Raw genomic sequence first — 22,101 nt, forward strand, 5'->3', positions numbered from 1 at the left:
ACTATGAACTCATCCAGCAGTAGTTTTTCCAGTCATCCCACCTAGCAATTTAATCTGGCTAAAGTGGCTTCCTCATTGTGTTCTCTGTCCATCATATTGCAATATTATCCTTTTGTTGTTTTCAGTTGACCTACTCATGTTAATCCCTCACATGTATGACAATTGTTGTTACTCTTAATCCTTCACCTACCATATATACTTCTGTACCATGTTCATTGGTCAGTCTTGCTTGACAACAGTAGAGGGATCAATACTGAAACAGTGTCTGCAGCTAGGGCAGTGTCTGTGACAGGACAGTGTCCACAGCTTGGCAGTGTCTGAGGCTGGACAGTGTCTGTGGCTGGACAGTGTCTACAGCTTGGCAGTGTCTGTGGCTGGACAGTGTCTACAACTTGGCAGTGTCTGTGGCTGGACAGTGTCTACAGCTTGGCAGTGTCTGTGACTGGACAGTGTCTACAGCTTGGCAGCGTCTGAGGCTGGACAGTGTCTGTGGCTGGACAGTGTCTACAGCTCGGTAGTTGTGGCTGGACAGTGTCTACAGCTTGGCAGTGTCTGTGGCTGGACAGTGTCTACAGCTTGGCAGTGTCTGTGGCTGGACAGTGTCTATAGCTTGGCAGTGTCTGAGGCTGGACAGTGTCTACAGCTTGTCAGTGTCTGAGGCTGGACAGTCTCTTTAGATTGAACCATGTATAACAGTTATGTATGATGTACTCATAAGTCATGGCAAAAAATATCTTTATGTGAAATCAAAAATAAACACAATAATAAGTATGAGTAATGTCCTGAGGAGACTGTGATACTTATTTTAAGAAACCTCCTGTAAACGCCAAGGGCTGCCATTGCAATAACTAGCAGCACTATAATGCAAGCAGTAATGAGGAAAATAAACCACCAGTACGAAGTGATGTGAGTAAAAAGCATGGCCTGTCATGGCATCAAGGCATCACTCATCCACCTGCCAGCAAACAACCTTTTTGACTGCGATATATAATTACAACCAGTACATGTTGTTGAATAAATTCAGAATACTTTACCAGAAATAGACAGTAATGCAGTTTCTCCTGAAATCAATAGTTTCAATTCAATTGATGCTGCATGTTTTCTGCACCTGAGACTGATCTAAGTAGATCACAGAGGCCAGGGAATGGGTGTTTGATGTGGCTTGTCATGTAGTAGGAAATGATAATCTAATGAATTGTGAATTAACAGTGTTTGTGCCTGACAGACCAATTGCTGTCAGCACGGCAACTTGATCAATGATTATACTTTCTTCATGGCAAACTCATTTCATTGAAACAACAATAATAACAACAATAAAAATAATAACAACAATGATAATAATAATAATGATGATGATGATGGTGATGATAATAATAATAATAATAATAATAATAATGAGGATAAAATATGAGGATAAATTATAATAATAACAGCATCAAAACTGATCAGTTATTAAAAACAATGCAATTTATCATAGCACAACAATTATAAAACATGATAGCAAATTATTACAGTCACCAGCCTACAGCTGCACCAAAGGAAATAAAAGGACTAAGTTAAACACTTCAATCACTAAATGCATAGCACATTGAATTCACTGTTGACAAGAATAATACAAAAAAAAAGGGTGAAACATTTTTTTTCTAAATCAACAAACTGTCCAGATATCAAATTGATGTTTGATTTTTTTTTTAAGGTAATATCTTCAAATATTCTCAAAACTTGTTAAGTGTGTAATATACATAATAAAAAACAATACGCCCTCTCAGACACTCAAGGCGCTACATTGTTACACTAGTCAATTGATCAGTGTGCACGTTTGTTTGGTTGGTTATTTGCATGTCTTGTGAAGATTCCGGGTTAGAATTGGTCTTCAGCAACCTAATCGCTTGTCCTAAGAGGCGATGAACGGGATCGGGAGGTCAGACTTGCTGACTTGGTTGATGCAAGTATCCCAATTGTATCCCAATCGTAATAGATCTATGCTGGATTGTCTTGTCCAGATTTGATTATTTACAGACGGCCATCATATACCGTATTCGACGTAATAAGCGCCCCGCTCTAATAAGCGCCCACGGCGATATTTGCTAATATATTGGCTAGTGAACAATCCCAATTAGCACCCTTCCGATTGATCAATGTACACAAGACCTATTTTTCGTGTATAATACGCACTCGTGTGTTATATGCACCCTTAATTATGGGCAATTAAATTCTGGAATATATATATCTGTCTATATATACTTTTCTTTTGTATCATTTCAGGCTGTCAGCATAAACTACGAAATGTACAATCTTTCAACTCTGTTTTTTTTCTCACCAAAATTATATTCTAATAAGAGCCCCCTATTTCTAATTTTGAGAGCGCCCCGGGCGCTTATTACGTCGAATACGGGAGTTGGAATATTGCCGAGTGTGTTATGAAGAAAAAACAAGTAACTTCACTTGATTTGGGACCAGTGTGTGGACCATGTGCCACCATATATATAACTGTACCATGATGCACAGACAAGAAGGAAAGCTATGGAAATAAAAGCGACAAAACCCTTTCAATATTCTCAAGAAATCTCTTCGAAAAGCAGAGTATATTGTACGATTCTGACTATATCACTAGAATGTGTTTATGAATCACTATCAAATAGCGATGATATCAGGTGTTCGTGAAAAGGTGAGTTTATCCTGCCCCACCAGTGTCGACTGCCCAAAACACATGCAACGGAAGGTCAATTGATATCCCGTTGGTTCATTTAGATGCACTGCAGGATTTGCAAAGTATTTGTATTGTCAACTGGGCATCTATCGATATTTTCCCAATTTGTTCATGCTTCAAATCAAGGTGCTCATGTAATTTGAAGCATTTAGTGAGGTAAGGCTGTTTCATAACACTATAGATCTTGATTATTGATCAGATCATCTTGACAGGGGGCTGCGATTTTGTTTGAAACAAATGCAAGTATTAAGATATATGACTCGAAATAGTCACTGGTGGTGCTACCATCAAGCCATGAAATTCCAGCAAGGGTAGAAACTGGAATTTTAATGTCAATAAACTTCCTTGCCTTGGGGAGATACAGAAATTGTTGCTATATGTGAAACATATCGTTTTTATTGGTTCATCAGTTCTGAAAATTGATATGTATCATATATAATTCCTGTGTGTCAACAACAATGAGTGAGTGAGGGAATTGGTTTAACGCCGCCTTGAGTGGTATTTCAGTTATACCACGGCATGTCAGCTTGACGTGGGAGGAAAGACTGAAGTGATGCAGGCTGTGGATGTTTCCCAATTGGTGAGACCCTGATGAGCAAAACAAGGATTATAAGGCTAACCGTTTCTACATATTTACATGGTTTACATATTATTGGTTAACCTGTCAGTAAGGGAAGTATTATTTATATTTGGGTAACTCAATATGTTCTCATTTTATTTTGCATAAAGTTGAGTCTCTTTAGGAGGAAGGATAAATGCTAATAATGTTTAAAGTGCAGGATGTTTACATTTCCAGTAGACTGTACCAATTTACTCTTGTTTGCATTTCTTACAGTAACAGATAAAATTTGGTGTCATTTCTGACAGTACCAATTTACTCTTGTTTACATTTCTGACAGTACCAATATAATCTTGTTTACATTTCTGACAGTAAGAATATAATCTTGTTTACATTTCTGACATTAACAATATAATCTTGTTTACTTGTCTTATATCAAAAGAAAAACATATTTTCTTTATAGTTATATCAGGTTATTTTCCTATGAAAGATAGACACAATAGAGTATTAGGCAAATAGAAATAAATAAAACTATGTGTAAATTTCTGTATGTAAATTGTTTTTTATGTTTATCATTTTTTATTCTGAATCTGTAAAAGATATGTCGCATGATCTGCATATCAGGGTTTCAAATCAATGATCTGTGTATCCTGGCACAACAAAGGAATGCAACTCTGCACTACAAAAGGCAGGGGCCCAGATAACAAGGCCACCCTTGTCTCCATTCAGTCGTGAGGTGTCCTGGAATGATACACAACGTGCCTCCAAGTCACTGACAGCACCCTGCATTATATACCAGGAACCAGCCGTTAGTCAGCTCAGCTCAGCTCAAGTACATGTGTCTGTAAGTTTCCTGTACACTGCCTTCTGAAGGTAAGGAAGTCTCCTAACTTCCATCACATTCCTCTGCCCTGCTGTAAACCTGACTTAGCTATTGGCTTAGGAAATGAATATCCCAGTCAGTTTCAAGGAGGAACATCTCTACATATTCCTGGTAATTGAAGAAGTAAATGATATCATGCATGTGTAAATGGCGCCATCAGAAGATGCTTCACTATAACATAGCTCTCATGCAAAGGAGGTGCTCAAGTCATACATCTTTAGGAATCTTAAGAGATCTAAAATATTTTCAAACCCGTAGGAATATTTTGACCAAAAGTACAACTATGATATGTTATAAACTGTTTAAGAAAATAGAAATGCATGTACCTTTATTCAATTAACCATAAGTCCCATATGCAATTACCAATAAGTCCCACAGATTTTTCAGAAAACTATTACCAACAGACCACGGCTGCATGGTCACACTTTGGGAGGAAAATATAATTTGGATACAGAAAGTAAATAAATGTTAAGTTTATTATTGTCCCATCCTATGAGTGAAACCTTTGTGGTGACATCGCACTGATGTTGTTGAAGTGGTTTCAGAGACAGGAATTCACTGGCCATTCTAAATATACATAAGCAAATCTGACGCAACTATAAGTCATTATGCAAAATTATAAAGAAATTATATGTCAACCATAACATAGTTTAAGTCGGAAAACATCACTTGAATTTCTAGATTCCAGAAGTGGAACCCACAGATTTTCATGATTTCTCCATTATGTAATAAAAAATGCAGGTTAAAAATACCCAAAAGACCACCCCTGAACAAATGGATGGTCCCTCAAATTTGAAATGTGGAACCACAACTGTCCGGAATCAGTTTAATTGATATCCTGGGTACATCCTGACTAAACCCAAGTAACTGCTGAGATAATTGCACCTGCATCCTTGGTGACTGGAGTCAGCATTGTAGAGCAAGCAGGCTTCAAGATGCCAACAGAATATCAATCTGCTCCCCACTGGGACCATAACACTATTTCCCAGCCTGATCAATTACCACCTGTCACCTGCACACTTATGTAGATGCTATGTGAAGATGCAGGAATGCTGTGTGCCTATTACAGATTACTATGGCAAGTCAGGCATTTACCTTGGGCTATATTTGTGGTTTGTGGGGATTCATGGTTCATACAGAAATGAAACACTAAAATTTGAGGCCTTTTTATGGCTTTCAAGGCTTTTTTAGTTGGATTATTTGCCTTAGACTGTCAATATTTTTTGTAAATCCAGCTTTCTGTTAAGTCATTAGACATAAAATGCAGCATGAAAATCACACATTTTTCAAGATTTACTTTAACCAACAAATAAAATAAAATAAGTCTGTCATGAATTTTAATACTTTTATAAACAAGTATATGTCAAGTTGTACAAATTCAAAGCTTTTTAAGCCATTTTGGTTATTTTCAAGGCTTTTCAAGGTTGACACTAAAAATCAAGGCTTTTCAAGAGGGACCTTAACGTTCAAGGCATCTTCAAGCCATATGTACCTTGTAATAGATTTTTGGGGTTCTTATATGAGTTATTAAGAAGGTAATCCAAGGATGATCCAAGTATGAGATGGGTAACTGAGCGAGAATGATTTTACACTACTTTTCACAATATTCCTGCAATATCACCACTGGCTTTCCATAATGCACCCATGAGGGGAATAGAACCCAGGCAGTGTGACGAGCTAATGCTGTAACCACCAGGCTACACCACCAACCATTATACCCAGGACGATCAGTGTTGGACCATACAACATGTACAGTACAAGGAATGTGTGATGTCTGTCAATATGCTTGTTATAGATGGTGATTTCCTTGAAGAAGCAGTGCAGTAGCCAGCCGGGGGGCAGGGGGGGCAGTTGCCCCCCTGGATTTTTTATAGAAAACATTTTTCCTTGTGAAAGTTGAATAAAAAATGAATAATCTAATTTGCCCCCCCGTCAAAAAAAGTTAACTACTGCCTTGAGAAGTTGTTACTTGATTGATTGTCCAAACAGATTGTATTTCTTATTAGAACAGAAGTGCCAGAATTCTTACGTACATGTTTCAATTGAATTGGCTTTGCTTAGTACAAAGTCGGTAATCTTTTGCATCCAATAGTATTCATAATCCAAAATTTGCACATGGGCTGGTAGTCCAAATTTACTACCCGGGTACCCAAACCACTATCACCCAACCCTATCCGGTTCCCCACTGTCTCAAGCTGGGTAGTAAATGTTAAACTGTTTTACCGGAACCCTGGTAAAGTATTTAGAAATAGTATAAAACAATCTGATCATGCATATACACTGAAGTTGACTGAAGCTTCATCTTTACTCAAACATATAAAAGTCAGAAGGAATGCATGCATAGTCAGAAAGAAAAGCCAACATTGTACCAGTGTAACCATGGAATTTTATTGTTATTGTCTTTAAACAATATACCACATGACTGATCACGTAGACCATGTTTCTGTCCTGCCTGTGCCAGATTGCCTTGGCAGCTGAGCATAACTTGCCCTCGACTACATGTCAAGAAACATCCTGAAGAGCAGTGGGACTAGTGAATGCTTGATGATGCGTCTTCGCCATACCGGAACATGGCCACCGATCCATTTAGATGCCTCTTCTGACCAGCATGGGTTGGTGGCAAGTTATATAGTTTTTTGGTTTTTTTAAATATATTTTTTTCAATTCAGTAGACATAAATGTAACATTGGGGTATATAAGTATAAGTTTGTATGGGGTATATAAGAGTAGCAATTCATAGAATCTTAAAACATGGTCAGATATGGGTATGTACAAATATTGGATTGACTGAGAAATTATGTTAAGTAGGCTGGTAATGCCTTCCATTTTCTGTCAAATATATTGATACTACTATATTTCATTGCAATAAATGTTTCTATTTAACATACATCTTTCAATATTTCTATGAAGAAAGGAAAGCATAATGGAGTTTTCTTAATGCTTGACCGGTGAATGTATTTTTTTGCATGTAATATAGTTGTGCAAGTGTCCTTGAATGTCTCCACATCCTGCATCAGACTTCAGCATTATTTATCAGGCTACACCAATTTGTTTTCTTGTTTTATTGATGAGTGGATGAGTTTTGCAAAATTAAAGATATAAGAAGAGCAAGAATGTCATGTTTGAAAAATGTATTTTTTGGAGTAAAATATCATTCATTCTTATCCTCCTACTCATACTAATTGCTCATCTCTCTCTTTTCTGAAAGGTAGTGGAAATTTCCTGAACTGTGTTTCCAGAGAACAGCTCTCCCAAATGGACCTCCTGAACTGCACATGCACACTGGAACCACGTGACCAAGCAGTTTTTTGTTTGAACTTTACTTCTAACATTTAACTGAAGAGAATTTTTGGAAATTAAAGTGACAACATTTTTATACCCACACCAATTTACTCTTCTACATTTCTGACAGTAATAGCTTACACATTAACATTTCTGACAGTAATAACTTACATATCTACATTTCTGACAGTACCAATTTACTCTTGTTTACATTTCTGACAGCACCAATTTACTCGTTTACATTTCTGACAGTACCAATTTACTCTTGTTTACATTTCTGACAGCACCAATTTACTCGTTTACATTTCTGACAGTAAAAATTTACTCTTGTTTACATTTCTGACAGCACCAATTTACTCATTTACATTTCTGACAGTACCAATTTACTCTTGTTTACATTTCTGACAGCACCAATTTACTCGTTTACATTAATGACAGTACAAATTTACTCTTGTTTACATTTCTGACAGCACCAATTTACACATTTACATTTCTTACAGTACCAATTTACTCTTGTTTACATTTCTGACAGAAAGATATAAGAAGAGCAAGAATGTCATGTTTGAAAAATGAATCTTTTGGAGTAAAATATCATTTATTCTTATCCTCCTACTCATATCATATACTCATACTAATTGCTTATCTCTCTCTTTTCCAAAAGGTAGTGGAATTTTCCTGAACTGTGTTTCCAGAGAACAGAAAAAACAGCTCTCCCAAATGGACCTCCTGAACGGCACCTGCGCACTGGAACAAACTGACCAAGCCGTTTTTTGTTTGAACTTTACTTCTAACATTTAATTCAAGAGCGTTTTAGGAAATTAAAGTGACAACATTTTTATACCATCTCCCAGAATCAAGTAGTGGTTAAATTATCGCAAAAAACACTGAAATCATCTAAACGATGTTTTCAACTTTGGGTTCATTGCTTTGAGATATAAGCTCTAAAGATGTTACCTGTGCTGTTAAGGTTCTGAGTAGGACAAGAATCCTTTGTTGAGCTGAGGTTCTACTTTAGGCCCCCACGACTCGTGTTTCAGGTAACCTGACCGTACCGACCCACTGCTTTACTTGTGACCGAATAGTTTTTATCACAGCAGGAAACAGCCTGATTTATCAAGAAACACATTCGGGGCAAAAATTGGATGCTTCTGCCTATTATCATTGCTGCAGCTACTAAGTCTTGGCCTACAAGTTTGAGAAACATTCAGTTAACATCAGTTCTAAACTAACCATCAATGTTAACCATTATAAAAAGATCTTAAATTAAAAAAAACCTAACACCTACTGACCCTTTTCTGTGGGGCCATGTTACCTGAAACTCAAGTACTTTATTGGGTGGTCAGGCTCGCTGACTTGGTTGATGCATGTCATCGATCCCAATCGCGTTGATGTCAATGATGTCAATCACTGGATTGTCTGGTCCAGACTCGATTATTTACAGATCGCCGTCATATAGCTGGAATATTGCTGAGCGGAGTGTGAAACAACAAACAAATTTTATTTGGGGTCTGAACTTACAGCAGGAAAAACTGTTCAAAACAAGGCAGAAAGTGAGTTGTTTTCAAGTTATAGGTCACTCCAAACAATATCCTCGGAAGGAAGGATGGACGGACGGACGGACGTAATTCCTTGGAATAACTATATACCCCCGCCCTTTTAGGTTGGGGGTACAATAAAAACTCTTGGGCAGTATTCACAAACATCAAGCATCTTTAATCATGTTCTTCAGCATACAAGATCACAATAACACCTTGGCTATGGAGAACATTAGCAGCATTATGTTACAGCTGAACATTTACAAATATCAATGAATGACAAGACTTGTGAGTGAGTAAGTTGGGCTTAATGCTGTTGTGAACAGCATCCCAGTAATATCAGCGTGTAAACTTAATTAATGCTGGCGGAAAGCCTAAAGTGATACAGGTCTCAGACGTTTACCACTTTGGAGAAACACATGAGCACGGGTATGGTGCTCACAAACCTTCAAATATAATTCAGGTGAACCGGGATTCGAACCCATGATCATAGGTTTCTGGTGTGTCCAAGGGACACAAGTGCTCAGTGAATTGTGGTGCCTAAATAGACGACTGGGCCCCCTTTCCCCCTCCCAGAAGACTTGAATATACCAGGTTTTCAAAATAGACTAAACTATACAATAACAACATGTCACAGTTACTTTTACCCTTGAGTATACCTTACCTTCATGTGACAACACACTTGAATGTGATATTTACCCCTCATTCTGGAGCGAACAGAGGCCCACAAACCTGGTCATGACATCTTTGTAATTGTCATAAATGATTAATTGACATGATTATTTATCATCCAAACCTGGCTTTCATAGGAGATATCGCTTGGTGAGGTCAAATGATATCATCTAGGACATATCGCTACAGTGAATTGCATCACCATGCTTTTGAGATCATTTTGGTGTCATTTGTTACCATGCTCTCACAATCAAATTACATCACCAATCTTTTTCCCATTGAGTGAGTGAGTGAGTACGGTTTGATGCCGCTTTTAGCAATATTCCAGCAATATCACGGCAGGGGACACCAGCAATGGGCTTCACACAATGTCCCCCCGATGGGGAATCAAACCCGGGTCTTCGGCGTAATGAGTGAATGCTTTAACCACTAGGCTACCCCACCGCCCCTCTTTGCCATTAAAGCTGGCTAGCTGTAATTTTTACATTCCAGATACTGGTTATCCCTGTTTACAAACTCAAAAAAGTTGGAAGAATGATTTCGGATGATAAATAGAATCTCATCCTCTGTGACCTTAATATCAAATATGCCAACTCTCATCGAAGAAATCTTAAAATTCCATGGCAATCCTTGGCGTTTTAAACTTTTATTGACTTTTTCTTTGCAATTCTTTGTATATCCCTGTCATGCTTGTTTGTTTGCTTGTTGTTTAACGCCGCACTCAGCAATATTCCAGCCATATGACGGCAGTCTATAAATAATTGAGTCTGTACCAGACAATCCAGTGACTGACATCATGAGCATCGATCCACACAATTGGGATCAATGAAATTCCTGTTATGGTACACATTGTTTTATACGTGATTATATGGACACAGTAATCACCTGAATACCTTTGCCCTTGTGATCTACTGGTGTTTCACCAGAAAATTACCAATATTTATTACTCCAGTGATTTGATCACAATGATTATAAGAATAAAATCTGAACCTCTTGCCTTTGAGTATAGACCTAACAATACAATTATGTGCAGTTATGTTTCTCCCTGAAAGACTCATGTGATGAGTATAGTCCACCAGTGTGGTGTCTGATGTACTTGATGGTAGTGAGGACTTGAAGGGGATCAGACCAAGCACAAGTTTTTTTGTTTGATTATGTCTTCACAGGGCCCATTCTGAATATGACTGTAGTGTATTGCGCGCCTTGCTGTAGTGTGGTTTATTGTGTGAAATGAGGAGACCAGCTTGGGCCCATACTGAATCTGACTGTAGTGTGGTTTATTGTGTGAAATGAGGAGGCCAGCTTGGGCCCATACTGAATCTGACTGTAGTGTGGTTTATTGTGTGAAATGAGGAGGCCAGCTTGGGCCCATATTGAATCTGACTGTAGTGTGGTTTATTGTGTGAAATGAGGCCAGTTTGGGCCCATATTGAATTGACTTGAACAATAGTTGATGAGATTCAGGCTGCGGCTTATCAATGATTGAACAGATCCTAAATGCAACTTACCAATAGTTAATGAGATTCAGGCTGTAACTTATCAATAGTTGATGAGATTCAGGCTGTAACTTATCAATAGTTGATGAAGTTCAGACTGCAACTTATCAATAGTTGATGAGATTCAGACTGCAACTTATCAATGTTAGACCAGATTCAGATTGCAACGCAGCAATTCTTTATCACATCCAAATAGACTCATTTCAATATCTGACCTGATCCACATACAAACATTTTCACGTCAAATTACTTTCAGAGAATGTGTGCAGTGTTATTCATCACACATATATTGAACATTTATATTGCCCCAAGACATCTAATCAATACTACAAAGTGATAAATTATCTACATTTTATTTTCCGATTATCCCAGCTACAGTGAGGTCACTAGAAGGTCATCACAGAACAGGATCAGGATATAATGTACCATATTTGTCATAATAAGAACCCTGGGTGCTTAGAAAAATGACAAGGGGGTAGCTTATTAAAACCATACACAACGAGTTAAATCTGTTTTCAGAGATTGACTTAGTTCAAACGTTGATAAAACTAAAACCTTTCCTGTAAGTTACAATTCACTGCTGTCTACGGTAAAAATCATCCATAAAATACACAAGAAAATATTGACTGTCATGTAAAGTTATGGTCTTTGTAGGGCCCCCATAAGGATTGCTTACAGATTAGTCTGGAAGTTGGTTAGAAGCTTATTGGAGCAAAGCGATATGGCGAATATGGTAAAAATATTACTGTCAACACAACTGTTGTCCAACATTGTTCCACTGTACAGCCAGCCTCTCCAACAGAGCTATTGTGAAGTTCATCTTACTTGTTGTGTCACCAACAGAGCTATTGTGAAGTTCATCTTGCTTGTTGTGAAGTTGATTTGGAGCTTTTGCAGAATAAATGTCCATAAACACATCCCCTCTTTATTGCAAACTGCACAGCATGGATGCCATAATTTTTGTTTAAATTTTAAATTTCCACTTTCTCCACTGTTTCAAACTTTAAAAAAATAACAAAACACATACATCTCTATCACTGTGGCCAACCATCATCCCTTGTTGGCTATCTGTGTCTAACTGCAGACATTTTGATCACATAGTCATTTTGATTAAATACACATCTCAATACATTCGAAGATGTGCTTAGTTTCATGTATATTCACATTAACATCATCTTGAAGCTGTTTACCTCAGACCCTGCACAGAACAGACACATTTTTTTAAAAGTGTACAGAACAGACACGTTTCTTGAAAAGTGTACACCTCACACCATAAAACAAAACAGGCATGTTTCTTGAAAACTGTACACCTCATACCATATTGAGAACAGACACATGTTCTCAGGAAACAAAACCACAAAATCCTGAATCAATGTTCTCCTCTTTTGGAGTCCAGACTGTTGATTCCGTTTCGGGCATTATCACATAAAACTTTCAGCAAATCAATCAACAGGATCTATTTCTCTGCTATGGTAATAAAATTGACGTTCATATCATTGGTTGTCTTGCATCCTACACAGGCACAGTCCAAACTGTGGGCATAGAATATCTCATTGATTCCTTGTCGGAATTCTTGACTCATCACCAGATAGATGAAGAACTTGAGGAAAGCGTTGCTGAAACCCAGCCAGAGGAAATAGAAGTGCAAGAGACCAGGGGACAAGCCAGCGTAGTTAGTACTCACTTCATAAAGACGAAGGATGCAAAACGGCAACCAGCAAAAAGAATACACAAGAGAAATTACAAAGTTGATATGATAGTTCCATGGCCGTGTTTTCCTATCTCGGAACACTCTCTCGTATAAGTGGATATTGCCCTTGAAGGCCTTGGTGAAAAGATATGCATTCGTTACAATAAGTGTTATGACTGCAGGGCCGGTTACTAATAGGCCAGCAGTTATGAAGTATGCTTGCTGGTTTTTGGCATCAACAATGCAAACAAAGGCTTCGGCATAATACTTGGCCTTCTTGAGAGAAAACAATGGAGGACAACTGAAGCAGAATGCTGCCACCCATGCAAATCCGATCCAACACAAGGAGCGTGGTGTTGACATCATGATGTCGTAACGTTCGGGTTTCCGCACGGCGACGTAGTGATCGACATTAATCCAAGCCATTGAGTAGAGTCCGGCGATGAGGAAGATGGCCACAAGGTATGCTTCGATGCAACAGAAGATGTCATTCTGAAAAACCCACTCTTTGTACAAGGAGTTGAATATTGCAAACGGAGTGACAAACAATCCAAGGAAGAGGTCGCTGAGGATGAGGGAGTACAAGAAGCACTTGTTGACATTTCTAAATGACTCGGTCCAGCATGCTACCATCAGGATCAAACAGTTGAGGCAGATGATGGCAAGAGTGAGGAATATTGTCACAAAAGTCTCGAAGGTGAACACTGCTTCAGACATCACGAAGCTCTGTCCGCTCCGCTGGGAAATAAACCCGTCACCTCAGTGAAGGGAGAAATATGTGCAGAGCATCCTCGGTTTCAACAGAACACAGCTTTACTAATTGACAAATTAATCTGACACTTTCAAATGTCAGACGACAACAGCAATTAGTTTCTGAGCCCAAGGCAACAGCTTCATGGTCTGTGTTTCTGTGCTGTCCAACATAACAGATGTGAGAAATAATTATGTAAACTCACAACTGAAACATTTTAATAGGATGAATTATTCCCACAAAATAAATTCTTCAGGTTTGCATATTACAGTTCATACATGACTCTCCTTCAATTGTACATTTGTATAAATCCACTCAAAATGGCTTCTGAATAAAACGATGGTTCACTGATATTTCTTAGCTTAATCCAAATACCATGAAAGTTTCTGGTGATGACAAAGTATCAAAAAGCAGATATTGGTCCACCTCTTGAATATGATTCACATATCAATCTTGTCAATCATTCACATATCCTGTTTATCACTTGTTCAATCATCAATCCTTGAATTCTCTTTGAACTGTTGTGTTCATCCCTAATGAATCCACTTCTTCAATAATTAACACATATATTCCTTGAATCATTCACTCCCAAAATCGATGAATTATCTCTTCATCTGGAAGGTCTTCTCACCATCTGCAATTGATAAGGTCATAACTATAACCTGTTATCAATAATTAATCACTCATAAATCACATGATATCAGCTGATAACAGCCAACATTCCTATGAATAAAATTAAAATCATTTGACATAATTGGTTAACATGATAAAATGATTTGTTTTCATCACTTTATTCTCGTGGATTATGGTATGTTTTGATTAGATTTCCTGTTACCACACACATAAATAACAGTAACATATATAGTGAGACACATTGAAAATGGATCTTCGATTGGGAGATATAAGCAAAAAAAATAAATCTTTTCTGATTTTGAGGTAAAGTTGATTATGTATTGTCAATGTGTTTCATTATACTATGGTAGCAGTCAATGCTATTACATTGACACAGCTTCTGTGTTCAAACATCATGTGTTACATAAATAATACATTTCCAGTTAAGTTACATGCACGCTTTGAATATATTAATTCAAATTTTCAGTTACTCAAATCATGTATCAGTTCAGCATAAGTACAGTTTGCTAATAATACAACTGGACAACAACTGATACCTATGCTTAGGTAAATCATTCTGAAACATGATGTTCAACCATTCTAAATCCTAGAGGACTAAGTGTGTGCACCAACAAGAACAGAAATATTGAGGATCTTGGTCAATGGTACCAGGCACTAAGAACAAACCCAACAAAGTTCACCTGATAACAAACCCAACAAAGTTCACCTTACAACAAAGTTCACCTTACAACAAACCCAACAAAGTTCACCTGATAACAAACCCAACAAAGTTCACCTGACAACAAAGTCCACCTGACAACAAACCCAACAAAGTTCACCTGACAACAAAGTTCACCTGACAACGAACCCAACAAAGTTCACCTTACAACAAAGTTCACCTGATAACAAACCCAACAAAGTTCACCTTACAACAGAGTTCACCTTACAACAAACCCAACAAAGTTCACCTGACAACAAAGTTCACCTGACAACAAACCCAACAAAGTTCACCTGACAACAAACCCAACAAAGTTTAACTTACAACAGAGTTCACCTTACAACAAACCCAACAAAGTTCACCTGACAACAAAGTTCACCTGACAACAAACCCAACAAAGTTCACCTTACAACAAACCCAACAAAGTTCACCTGACAACAAAGTTCACCTGACAACAAACCCAACAAAGTTCAGCTTACAACAGAGTTCACCTTACAACAAACCCAACAAAGTTCACCTGACAACAAAGTCCACCTGACAACAAACCCAACAAAGTTCACCTGACAACAAACCCAACAAAGTTTAACTTACAACAAAGTTCACCTTACAACAAACCCAACAAAGTTCACCTGACAACAAAGTTCACCTGACAACGAACCCAACAAAGTTCACCTTACAACAAAGTTCACCTGACAACAAAGTCCACCTGACAACAAACCCAACAAAGTTCACCTGACAACAAACCCAACAAAGTTTAACTTACAACAAAGTTCACCTTACAACAAACCCAACAAAGTTCACCTGACAACAAAGTTCACCTGACAACAAACCCAACAAAGTTCACCTGACAACAAACCCAACAAAGTTCACCTAACAACAAAGTTCACCTGACAACAAACCCAACAAAGTTTAACTTACAACAGAGTTCAACTTACAACAAACCCAACAAAGTTCACCTGATAACAAACCCAACAAAGTTCACCTTACAACAAAGTTCACCTGACAACAAACCCAACAAAGTTCACCTTACAACAAAGTTCACCTGACAACAAACCCAACAAAGTTCACCTTACAACAAAGTTCACCTGACAACAAACCCAACAAAGTTCAACTTACAACAAAGTTCACCTGACAACAAACCCAACAAAGTTCATCTTACAACAAAGTTCACCTTACAACAAACCAAACAGAGTTCACCTGACAACAAACCCAACAAAGTTCACCTTACAACAAAACCACTATCTTAGCAGTAAGATCGCTTTTTGGAATGATGCTTTGGCCAGGAGATTAGGTTTTGCCTGGCACACCAGGTCCCACTCTGAGACAGCAGTTTGTTTGTTAAACACCACACTCAGCAAAATACCAGCTATATGACAATATGGGCATCAATTCACACATTTGGGATACAATGACATGCATCAACCATTAAGTCAGTAAGTCCAACCACCCGATCCCGTTAGTCGCCTCTTACAGCAAGCATGGGTTGCTGAAGACCTATTGTCCATGTTCTACACAGCAGTCCAAGTTGAACCAAGTCCGTTACCTCCCAGATTGTACTTACATCTAACCCTGTATAACAATAACACTGCCATGCTATTGATCACTGTCAATTTACATGATGGCTTGAGCTTGCTACTAAACACAGCAGAATTGATGCATGACATCAGCTATCCTGACACAACAATAAAACCTTTTATGCTTGCAAATGTCCTGAACACAAGCATCCCTTTCACTGATCTGTGATAGACATTTCACAAAGGCCACATCAGCTTGACCACATGGCATGTCAACCACGCTAATTGCATGTGAAATTGACATCCATACGTTGATTAAATGGACCATCAAGTCAATATACAATTAAACAGCTAATTGAAAGGTTACAGAATAATGCCTGAGCAGTGAGTTAGATGATGGTTGTATTTCAGTTGTATGGGTGGGTGGGTGAGTTGGGTTTAACTTCGCTTTTAACAGTATTTCAGTTATATCACGGCGTGTCAGCTTAACGTGGGACTGGGTGGAAAGCTGGAAATGATGCAGGCCTCAGACGTTTACCACTTCTGTGAAACCCACGACCATGGGTATGGTGCTGACAAATCTAGAAACATAATCGGGGCAAACCGGGATTCGAACCCACAATGATAGGTGTCTGGCGTACCCAAGGGACACAACTCTGCACAGCAAATTTGGGCACCTAAGATGACTGGGCCACCCGTGCCCCCACAGTTGTATGGAAATAAACTAATCTCAAATGATTTCTGATAAACTATCTCCATATTAATACAGGAGTTAACATGACAATTACGTACACTGTGGCATCCTATACATATTGAAACGCTGACCTTCATACAGTGGTAGGCAGTATACATGATGAATGTCAAACGGTTATTCATAGCTAGCTGATGCAGAACTCTACATTCTCTAGCTCTCCAAAAATGGCCACAGGACATGCAACACAACATGCATAAAGAACTATTGCCAAAATTGTGGAGTTAATCATAGCTAGAACTCTGGCCCAGATGAACACATACTGACATAGCCCTTTATTTGTTTCAAAGCTGTTGTGTTGCATACCTGGGAGTTGAGAAGGCACAATGAATGTTCACATATGTCCTGTATGTGGGGTGGGGTTACTGAGCGTGTGTTGTTTGCAGTTTGCAGCGTCAAAATGTATTATTGTTTTTATTATTATCAATATCACTATTTTTATCATTATTGTGATAATTATTAGTTACTAAGCAGCAGTAGTTTTAGTAGCAGTAGTATTAGTAGTAGACAGATTTAGTAGAAGCAGTAGTTTTAGTAGTAGAAGCAGTTTTAGTAGTAGCAGTAGTTTTAGTAGTAGCAGTAGTAATTAAGTCATAGCAGATGTAGTAGTATGTTTGGTAGAAGTAGTAGTTTTAGTAGTTGTAGTAGATTAGTCTACGTAGTAGTAGTAACTTTAGTAGTAGAAGTAGTAGTAGTAGTAGTAGTAGTAGTAGTGTCATTATTGTTGTTAACATCAAGTACAGAGTAAAAACATTAAGGCATTAGATTACAAGGATTACAGTATTAGTTGAACGTTTCACTCTGTGATGAACATTTAACAGTCACTGTACATACCACAGACAGATCCAGGATATTATCTCAAGACAACAATTATGTCATTCTGAAGTGTCGCGTAAGTCTGATAGCACCAGACAAAATATACATCAAACCCACTTACAACAAGAAAGAGAATATTAATGTATGGATGTCAACTTCTTTATTATGAGGAACACAATGTTTCTTAGCATATATACCTACGCCTCATACTCTGAAATGATGTGTTCCTCATAATAGAAGTTGACATCTTATCCATATATTCTCTTACTTATGTTTATCACTTCTAAATGCCATTCAAAGATACTTAGAACAAGGAATAAAATACAAAACAAAATGTTGTTACACAATTTCTCACAACTCAATCCCTTTCTCACCATCCCCTGCATGGGATAACTCGTTAACTGCACTTACGGTAACAATAACCAGCTACAGAGGCTGCTGTCCCAGCCAAGCCATTTGACACCTACAGTGTGATGGGCACATGACCCTACACACAAGAGTCTGGAACCACAGAGACAGTAATAACGTTCGGTACCGCAGCCTTGGACTTATGATCGTGATCAATCATCCTCAAAAAGATCATCTGATATAGTGATGAAATGCACACCTGAGTGACAGCTATGAACGTTTTGGCAATTAACGTCTACAAAGAAACTCTAAGGTCTGTCATTGCATGAAATGAGTAAAACTTACCGGGAAATTTGTATGTTTGGACATATGCCATATTTCTGTACTCCACACAGGTCACAAATAGGGAAAGTTCAGGTATATTGATTGCAGAGAGTAGATGACTGAGGTAATGTGTTAGGCAGCATAACACTGAGTTTCTTGGGCTTCGGTTATGCCACACACTGAAACACAGGTTTCTCCTTAGGCAAGCAGTGTTCAAAATATGCCAATGTTCACCCAGCCAGGAATGGGTACCCGGTAGGATGGGGTGGTAATATGACTGCAAACATATCGTCTCAGCAGCAGGAAAGTCTGTAATCTGTTATTGTTATTCTTGCAAATGAATAAATTTGAAATACGGCCTTAAAAAGACAGTTTTCTTACATATATTTTATGTTTTAGTTGTGACTAATTGCAACGACTGAAACTATCGCTTGTTATGCATACTGTCAACAATAAAGACAATTATAAAATCATATTGATATAATACAATCGTAGAGCAAACAACTGCAATACATTGATAGTTTGATATATCATCACTTTCATTCCTACTGGAGGAAGCAATTGCTTACTTTAATTAAGACCAAGAAGTCTGAAATTAGAACATGTTTAGTGCAGTGTTTACCAGAAACCGATTCATCTCTATGTTTACGCTGTAGGCTGCCTCCATCAGCTTATATACTCCCACCTGTCTTTAGTTACTGGGTTATCTGAACTGCTCAATTATTTACAATTCCTGTCAATACAATGGACTTGCTAAAATTAGCGGTACTGATGAATAAAATATACAGTTGTCTTGACCCAGAAACCTGCCAAGAGTGCGGTCACCTCAAATTGTGCTGATTCAACACTGTTGAAATAGTATTGCGAAATACAAATCTTAAATGATGACTTTGACATTTTAACATATTTTACCATACTTAATCTTTAGATTAACATCTTTGTACCGGATACTCATTTTCTCAGACATTGAAATACGAGTTTAATGTTCATCAGACAAGTCTTTCCCATTAACCTGATATCCCCAGGAATCGTACATTATGGGAAATTTATAATAATTCTTCGTATCACTCTTTTCAAAGGGAAGAAAATGAGCTGAGCTGTTTGTCTGGTTTGTCTTATTGTTTCAACAGAATTTTAATATATCTTCACATTCTTTTGACAAATGTTCATAGCTCAATTTCTCATGTTCTCATAAGTTCCAGAGATTAAATGTTATTGATTTCTGACTTTAAGCAGCTTCATTCAGCTGATGCTAAGCTTGGGTTATAATATGTTCTCAACCTTTATTGCCCGTGTTTGTTTTTTAGCTTATAGACTTCAGTTAGATATCTAAATTATATACCTACCGTATTCGACGTAATAAGCGCCCAGGGCACTCTCATAATTACAAACAGGGGCCTCTTATTAGAATATTATTTGGTGAAAAAAAAACAGAGTTGAAAGATAAATTTCGTGGTTTATGCTGACAGCCTGAAATGTTTATGTACGACAGATATATTTTTCCAGAATTTAATTGCCCATAATTAAGGGTGCATATAGCACACGGGTGCGTATTATACGTGAAAAAATAAGTCTTGTGTACATTGATCAATCTGAAGCGGTGCCAATTGGGATTGTTCACTAGCCAATATATTAGCAAATATCGCTGTGGGCGCTTATTAGAGCGGGGCGCTTATTACGTCGAATAAAGTATTTACATATTTAGATAAACATTAAGTGTCTTGAGATATGCAGGTTTTTTTTGTGGATACTACACATGAAAATTTCATTTGGAACCAACAGCATTAGCCAGAAGTTTCAAATTATAAAATTTCCAAGCATGAGTACTCAATAACACCTGCAAAACTGAAAACACATAATGCTCATCAAGAGCTATTGGAAAGTTTCCATTGAACTCTCTTTCTACAAACACTCACAGCTTGAGACATATACTGATGGAAACGAATAATTAGGAAACAATGAAAATTATAGGGTAATAAGCTTTACTGTCAGTACATATAAAATAGCACGAATACAATTCAACACGTCAGAATCAAATGTTGAGATGTGTTTGTGTGCGTTGTTTCCAATGTGTATTTGGTAGACGAGACTGGAAACCCACGATAGCATATCACTTTACTCTGTACAAAGAGTTTCCTTATTCATTTCCATCAGTATATATGACGTTAGTCAGGAATACTTTTAATGACGTCATGATACAGCGGATGATCTGATCTTGAGACGGGGTCTTGAAAAATTAAATAAATCAAAGTCTATTTCTGGTAACGATTAATCCAGTAATATATAATGGATGCAGTATTCTTGATAGCATGCCGAGTGTTGCATTTTGTCAATTTTGAGATACTGTATTTATCATGTAAAATATTCATATGCAGTGAAAAGTCCAGACGATTTCCTGGATTTAAATCCGAATTTATAATGTTTTTCAACCAATCAGATTGCAACACACATTCTGAATCGTTTTACAGTAGTAACTTATTCATGATTACAACATGAACAAATCAGAACCAAACATAAGAAGAGTCATCAGGAGATGACATATCCCCCCAGTCTGGTGCAGTTCGGAAATGGAGTTTGGTTCATTGCCATTGGATACGCTATTTCCCCCCGTTTTGAAAAAAGTGGGGAAAAACAGACTTTGCAGACAAATAGATGAGAAGATTCTTCAGAACAAATAAATAATTCACCATGACCTTAGATCATTTGAACACTCAATCAATTCAGGTGAACCATTAATCCATAAAAGGTTGCAATTTAACAAGTGATGTTTGCCAGATTCGAATTTGGAAATGACTTAGATTTCTTTCAACATGATGATGATTGACTCGTCACGCAGAATAGTGTTGTTATGAGTGTAAACCCAACTCACTAACTTACGCTAAGTAATACCTGGATGACTCATGAAGAGAATCCTCCCAGAAAGACTCTCCTCTGAGAACACTCCCTGTGAGACAACAAATTCCAGAGACACATCATACAGTCACGTTCACCTTTGGCTACCTGACAACTTGAGTGTACTCCATCATATAGTCTGATTGTTTACTTACACCACTCTTGCACAAACATTTCATGTTAAAATGGCCATTAACGTACATTTTCAGATCCTAAGTTCTTTAAGAAGTCTTGAATCTGTTTCCTACAATTCCAATAGACTGCATCCCTACATGTTTCCATAGATTCAATGATCTTCAAAATAATAACCTCCCCAAACTGTACATGTAACTTCTTTATACATCTTCAACGTCATAAATTTAAACTGTGGTTACATTAAAATAAACTAACAATATTTATTTGGATTTGTTGGTCGTGGGTTCGAACCGAGATTATGAACAAGCCCCAGGTAAATTTTATCGTCACACATTTCACTGAGATACTGTTTGTCTTCTTTTGTTTGTTTTGTATGATCATTGTTTAACTCTGCACTCATCAATATTCCAGCT

At 37.6% G+C, this 22,101-nt stretch overlaps 2 protein-coding genes across 4 annotated transcripts in view; both read right to left on the reverse strand.

Moving 5' to 3' along the window:
- LOC124142808 (dipeptidyl peptidase 2-like) overlaps positions 1–22,101 on the reverse strand; it is a 103,251-nt gene that overhangs the window by 32,046 nt on the left and 49,104 nt on the right. The window lies entirely within an intron of this gene.
- The window catches only part of LOC124142810 (5-hydroxytryptamine receptor 1-like), a 43,539-nt gene continuing 30,564 nt past the window's right edge, over positions 9,127–22,101 (reverse strand). For all 3 annotated transcript variants that reach the window (XM_046511474.2, XM_046511475.2, XM_046511473.2), the window contains exon 2: positions 9,127–14,212. In XM_046511474.2, coding sequence (XP_046367430.1) covers positions 12,594–13,544 — 951 coding nt within the window. In that variant the 5' untranslated portion in view covers positions 13,545–14,212 and the 3' untranslated portion in view covers positions 9,127–12,593. The remainder of the gene's footprint in view (positions 14,213–22,101) is intronic.

The sequence above is a fragment of the Haliotis rufescens genome, unplaced genomic scaffold (assembly GCF_023055435.1).
Source record: "Haliotis rufescens isolate VD_foot unplaced genomic scaffold, xgHalRufe1.0.p SCAF_59, whole genome shotgun sequence".
Lineage (NCBI taxonomy): Eukaryota > Metazoa > Mollusca > Gastropoda > Lepetellida > Haliotidae > Haliotis > Haliotis rufescens.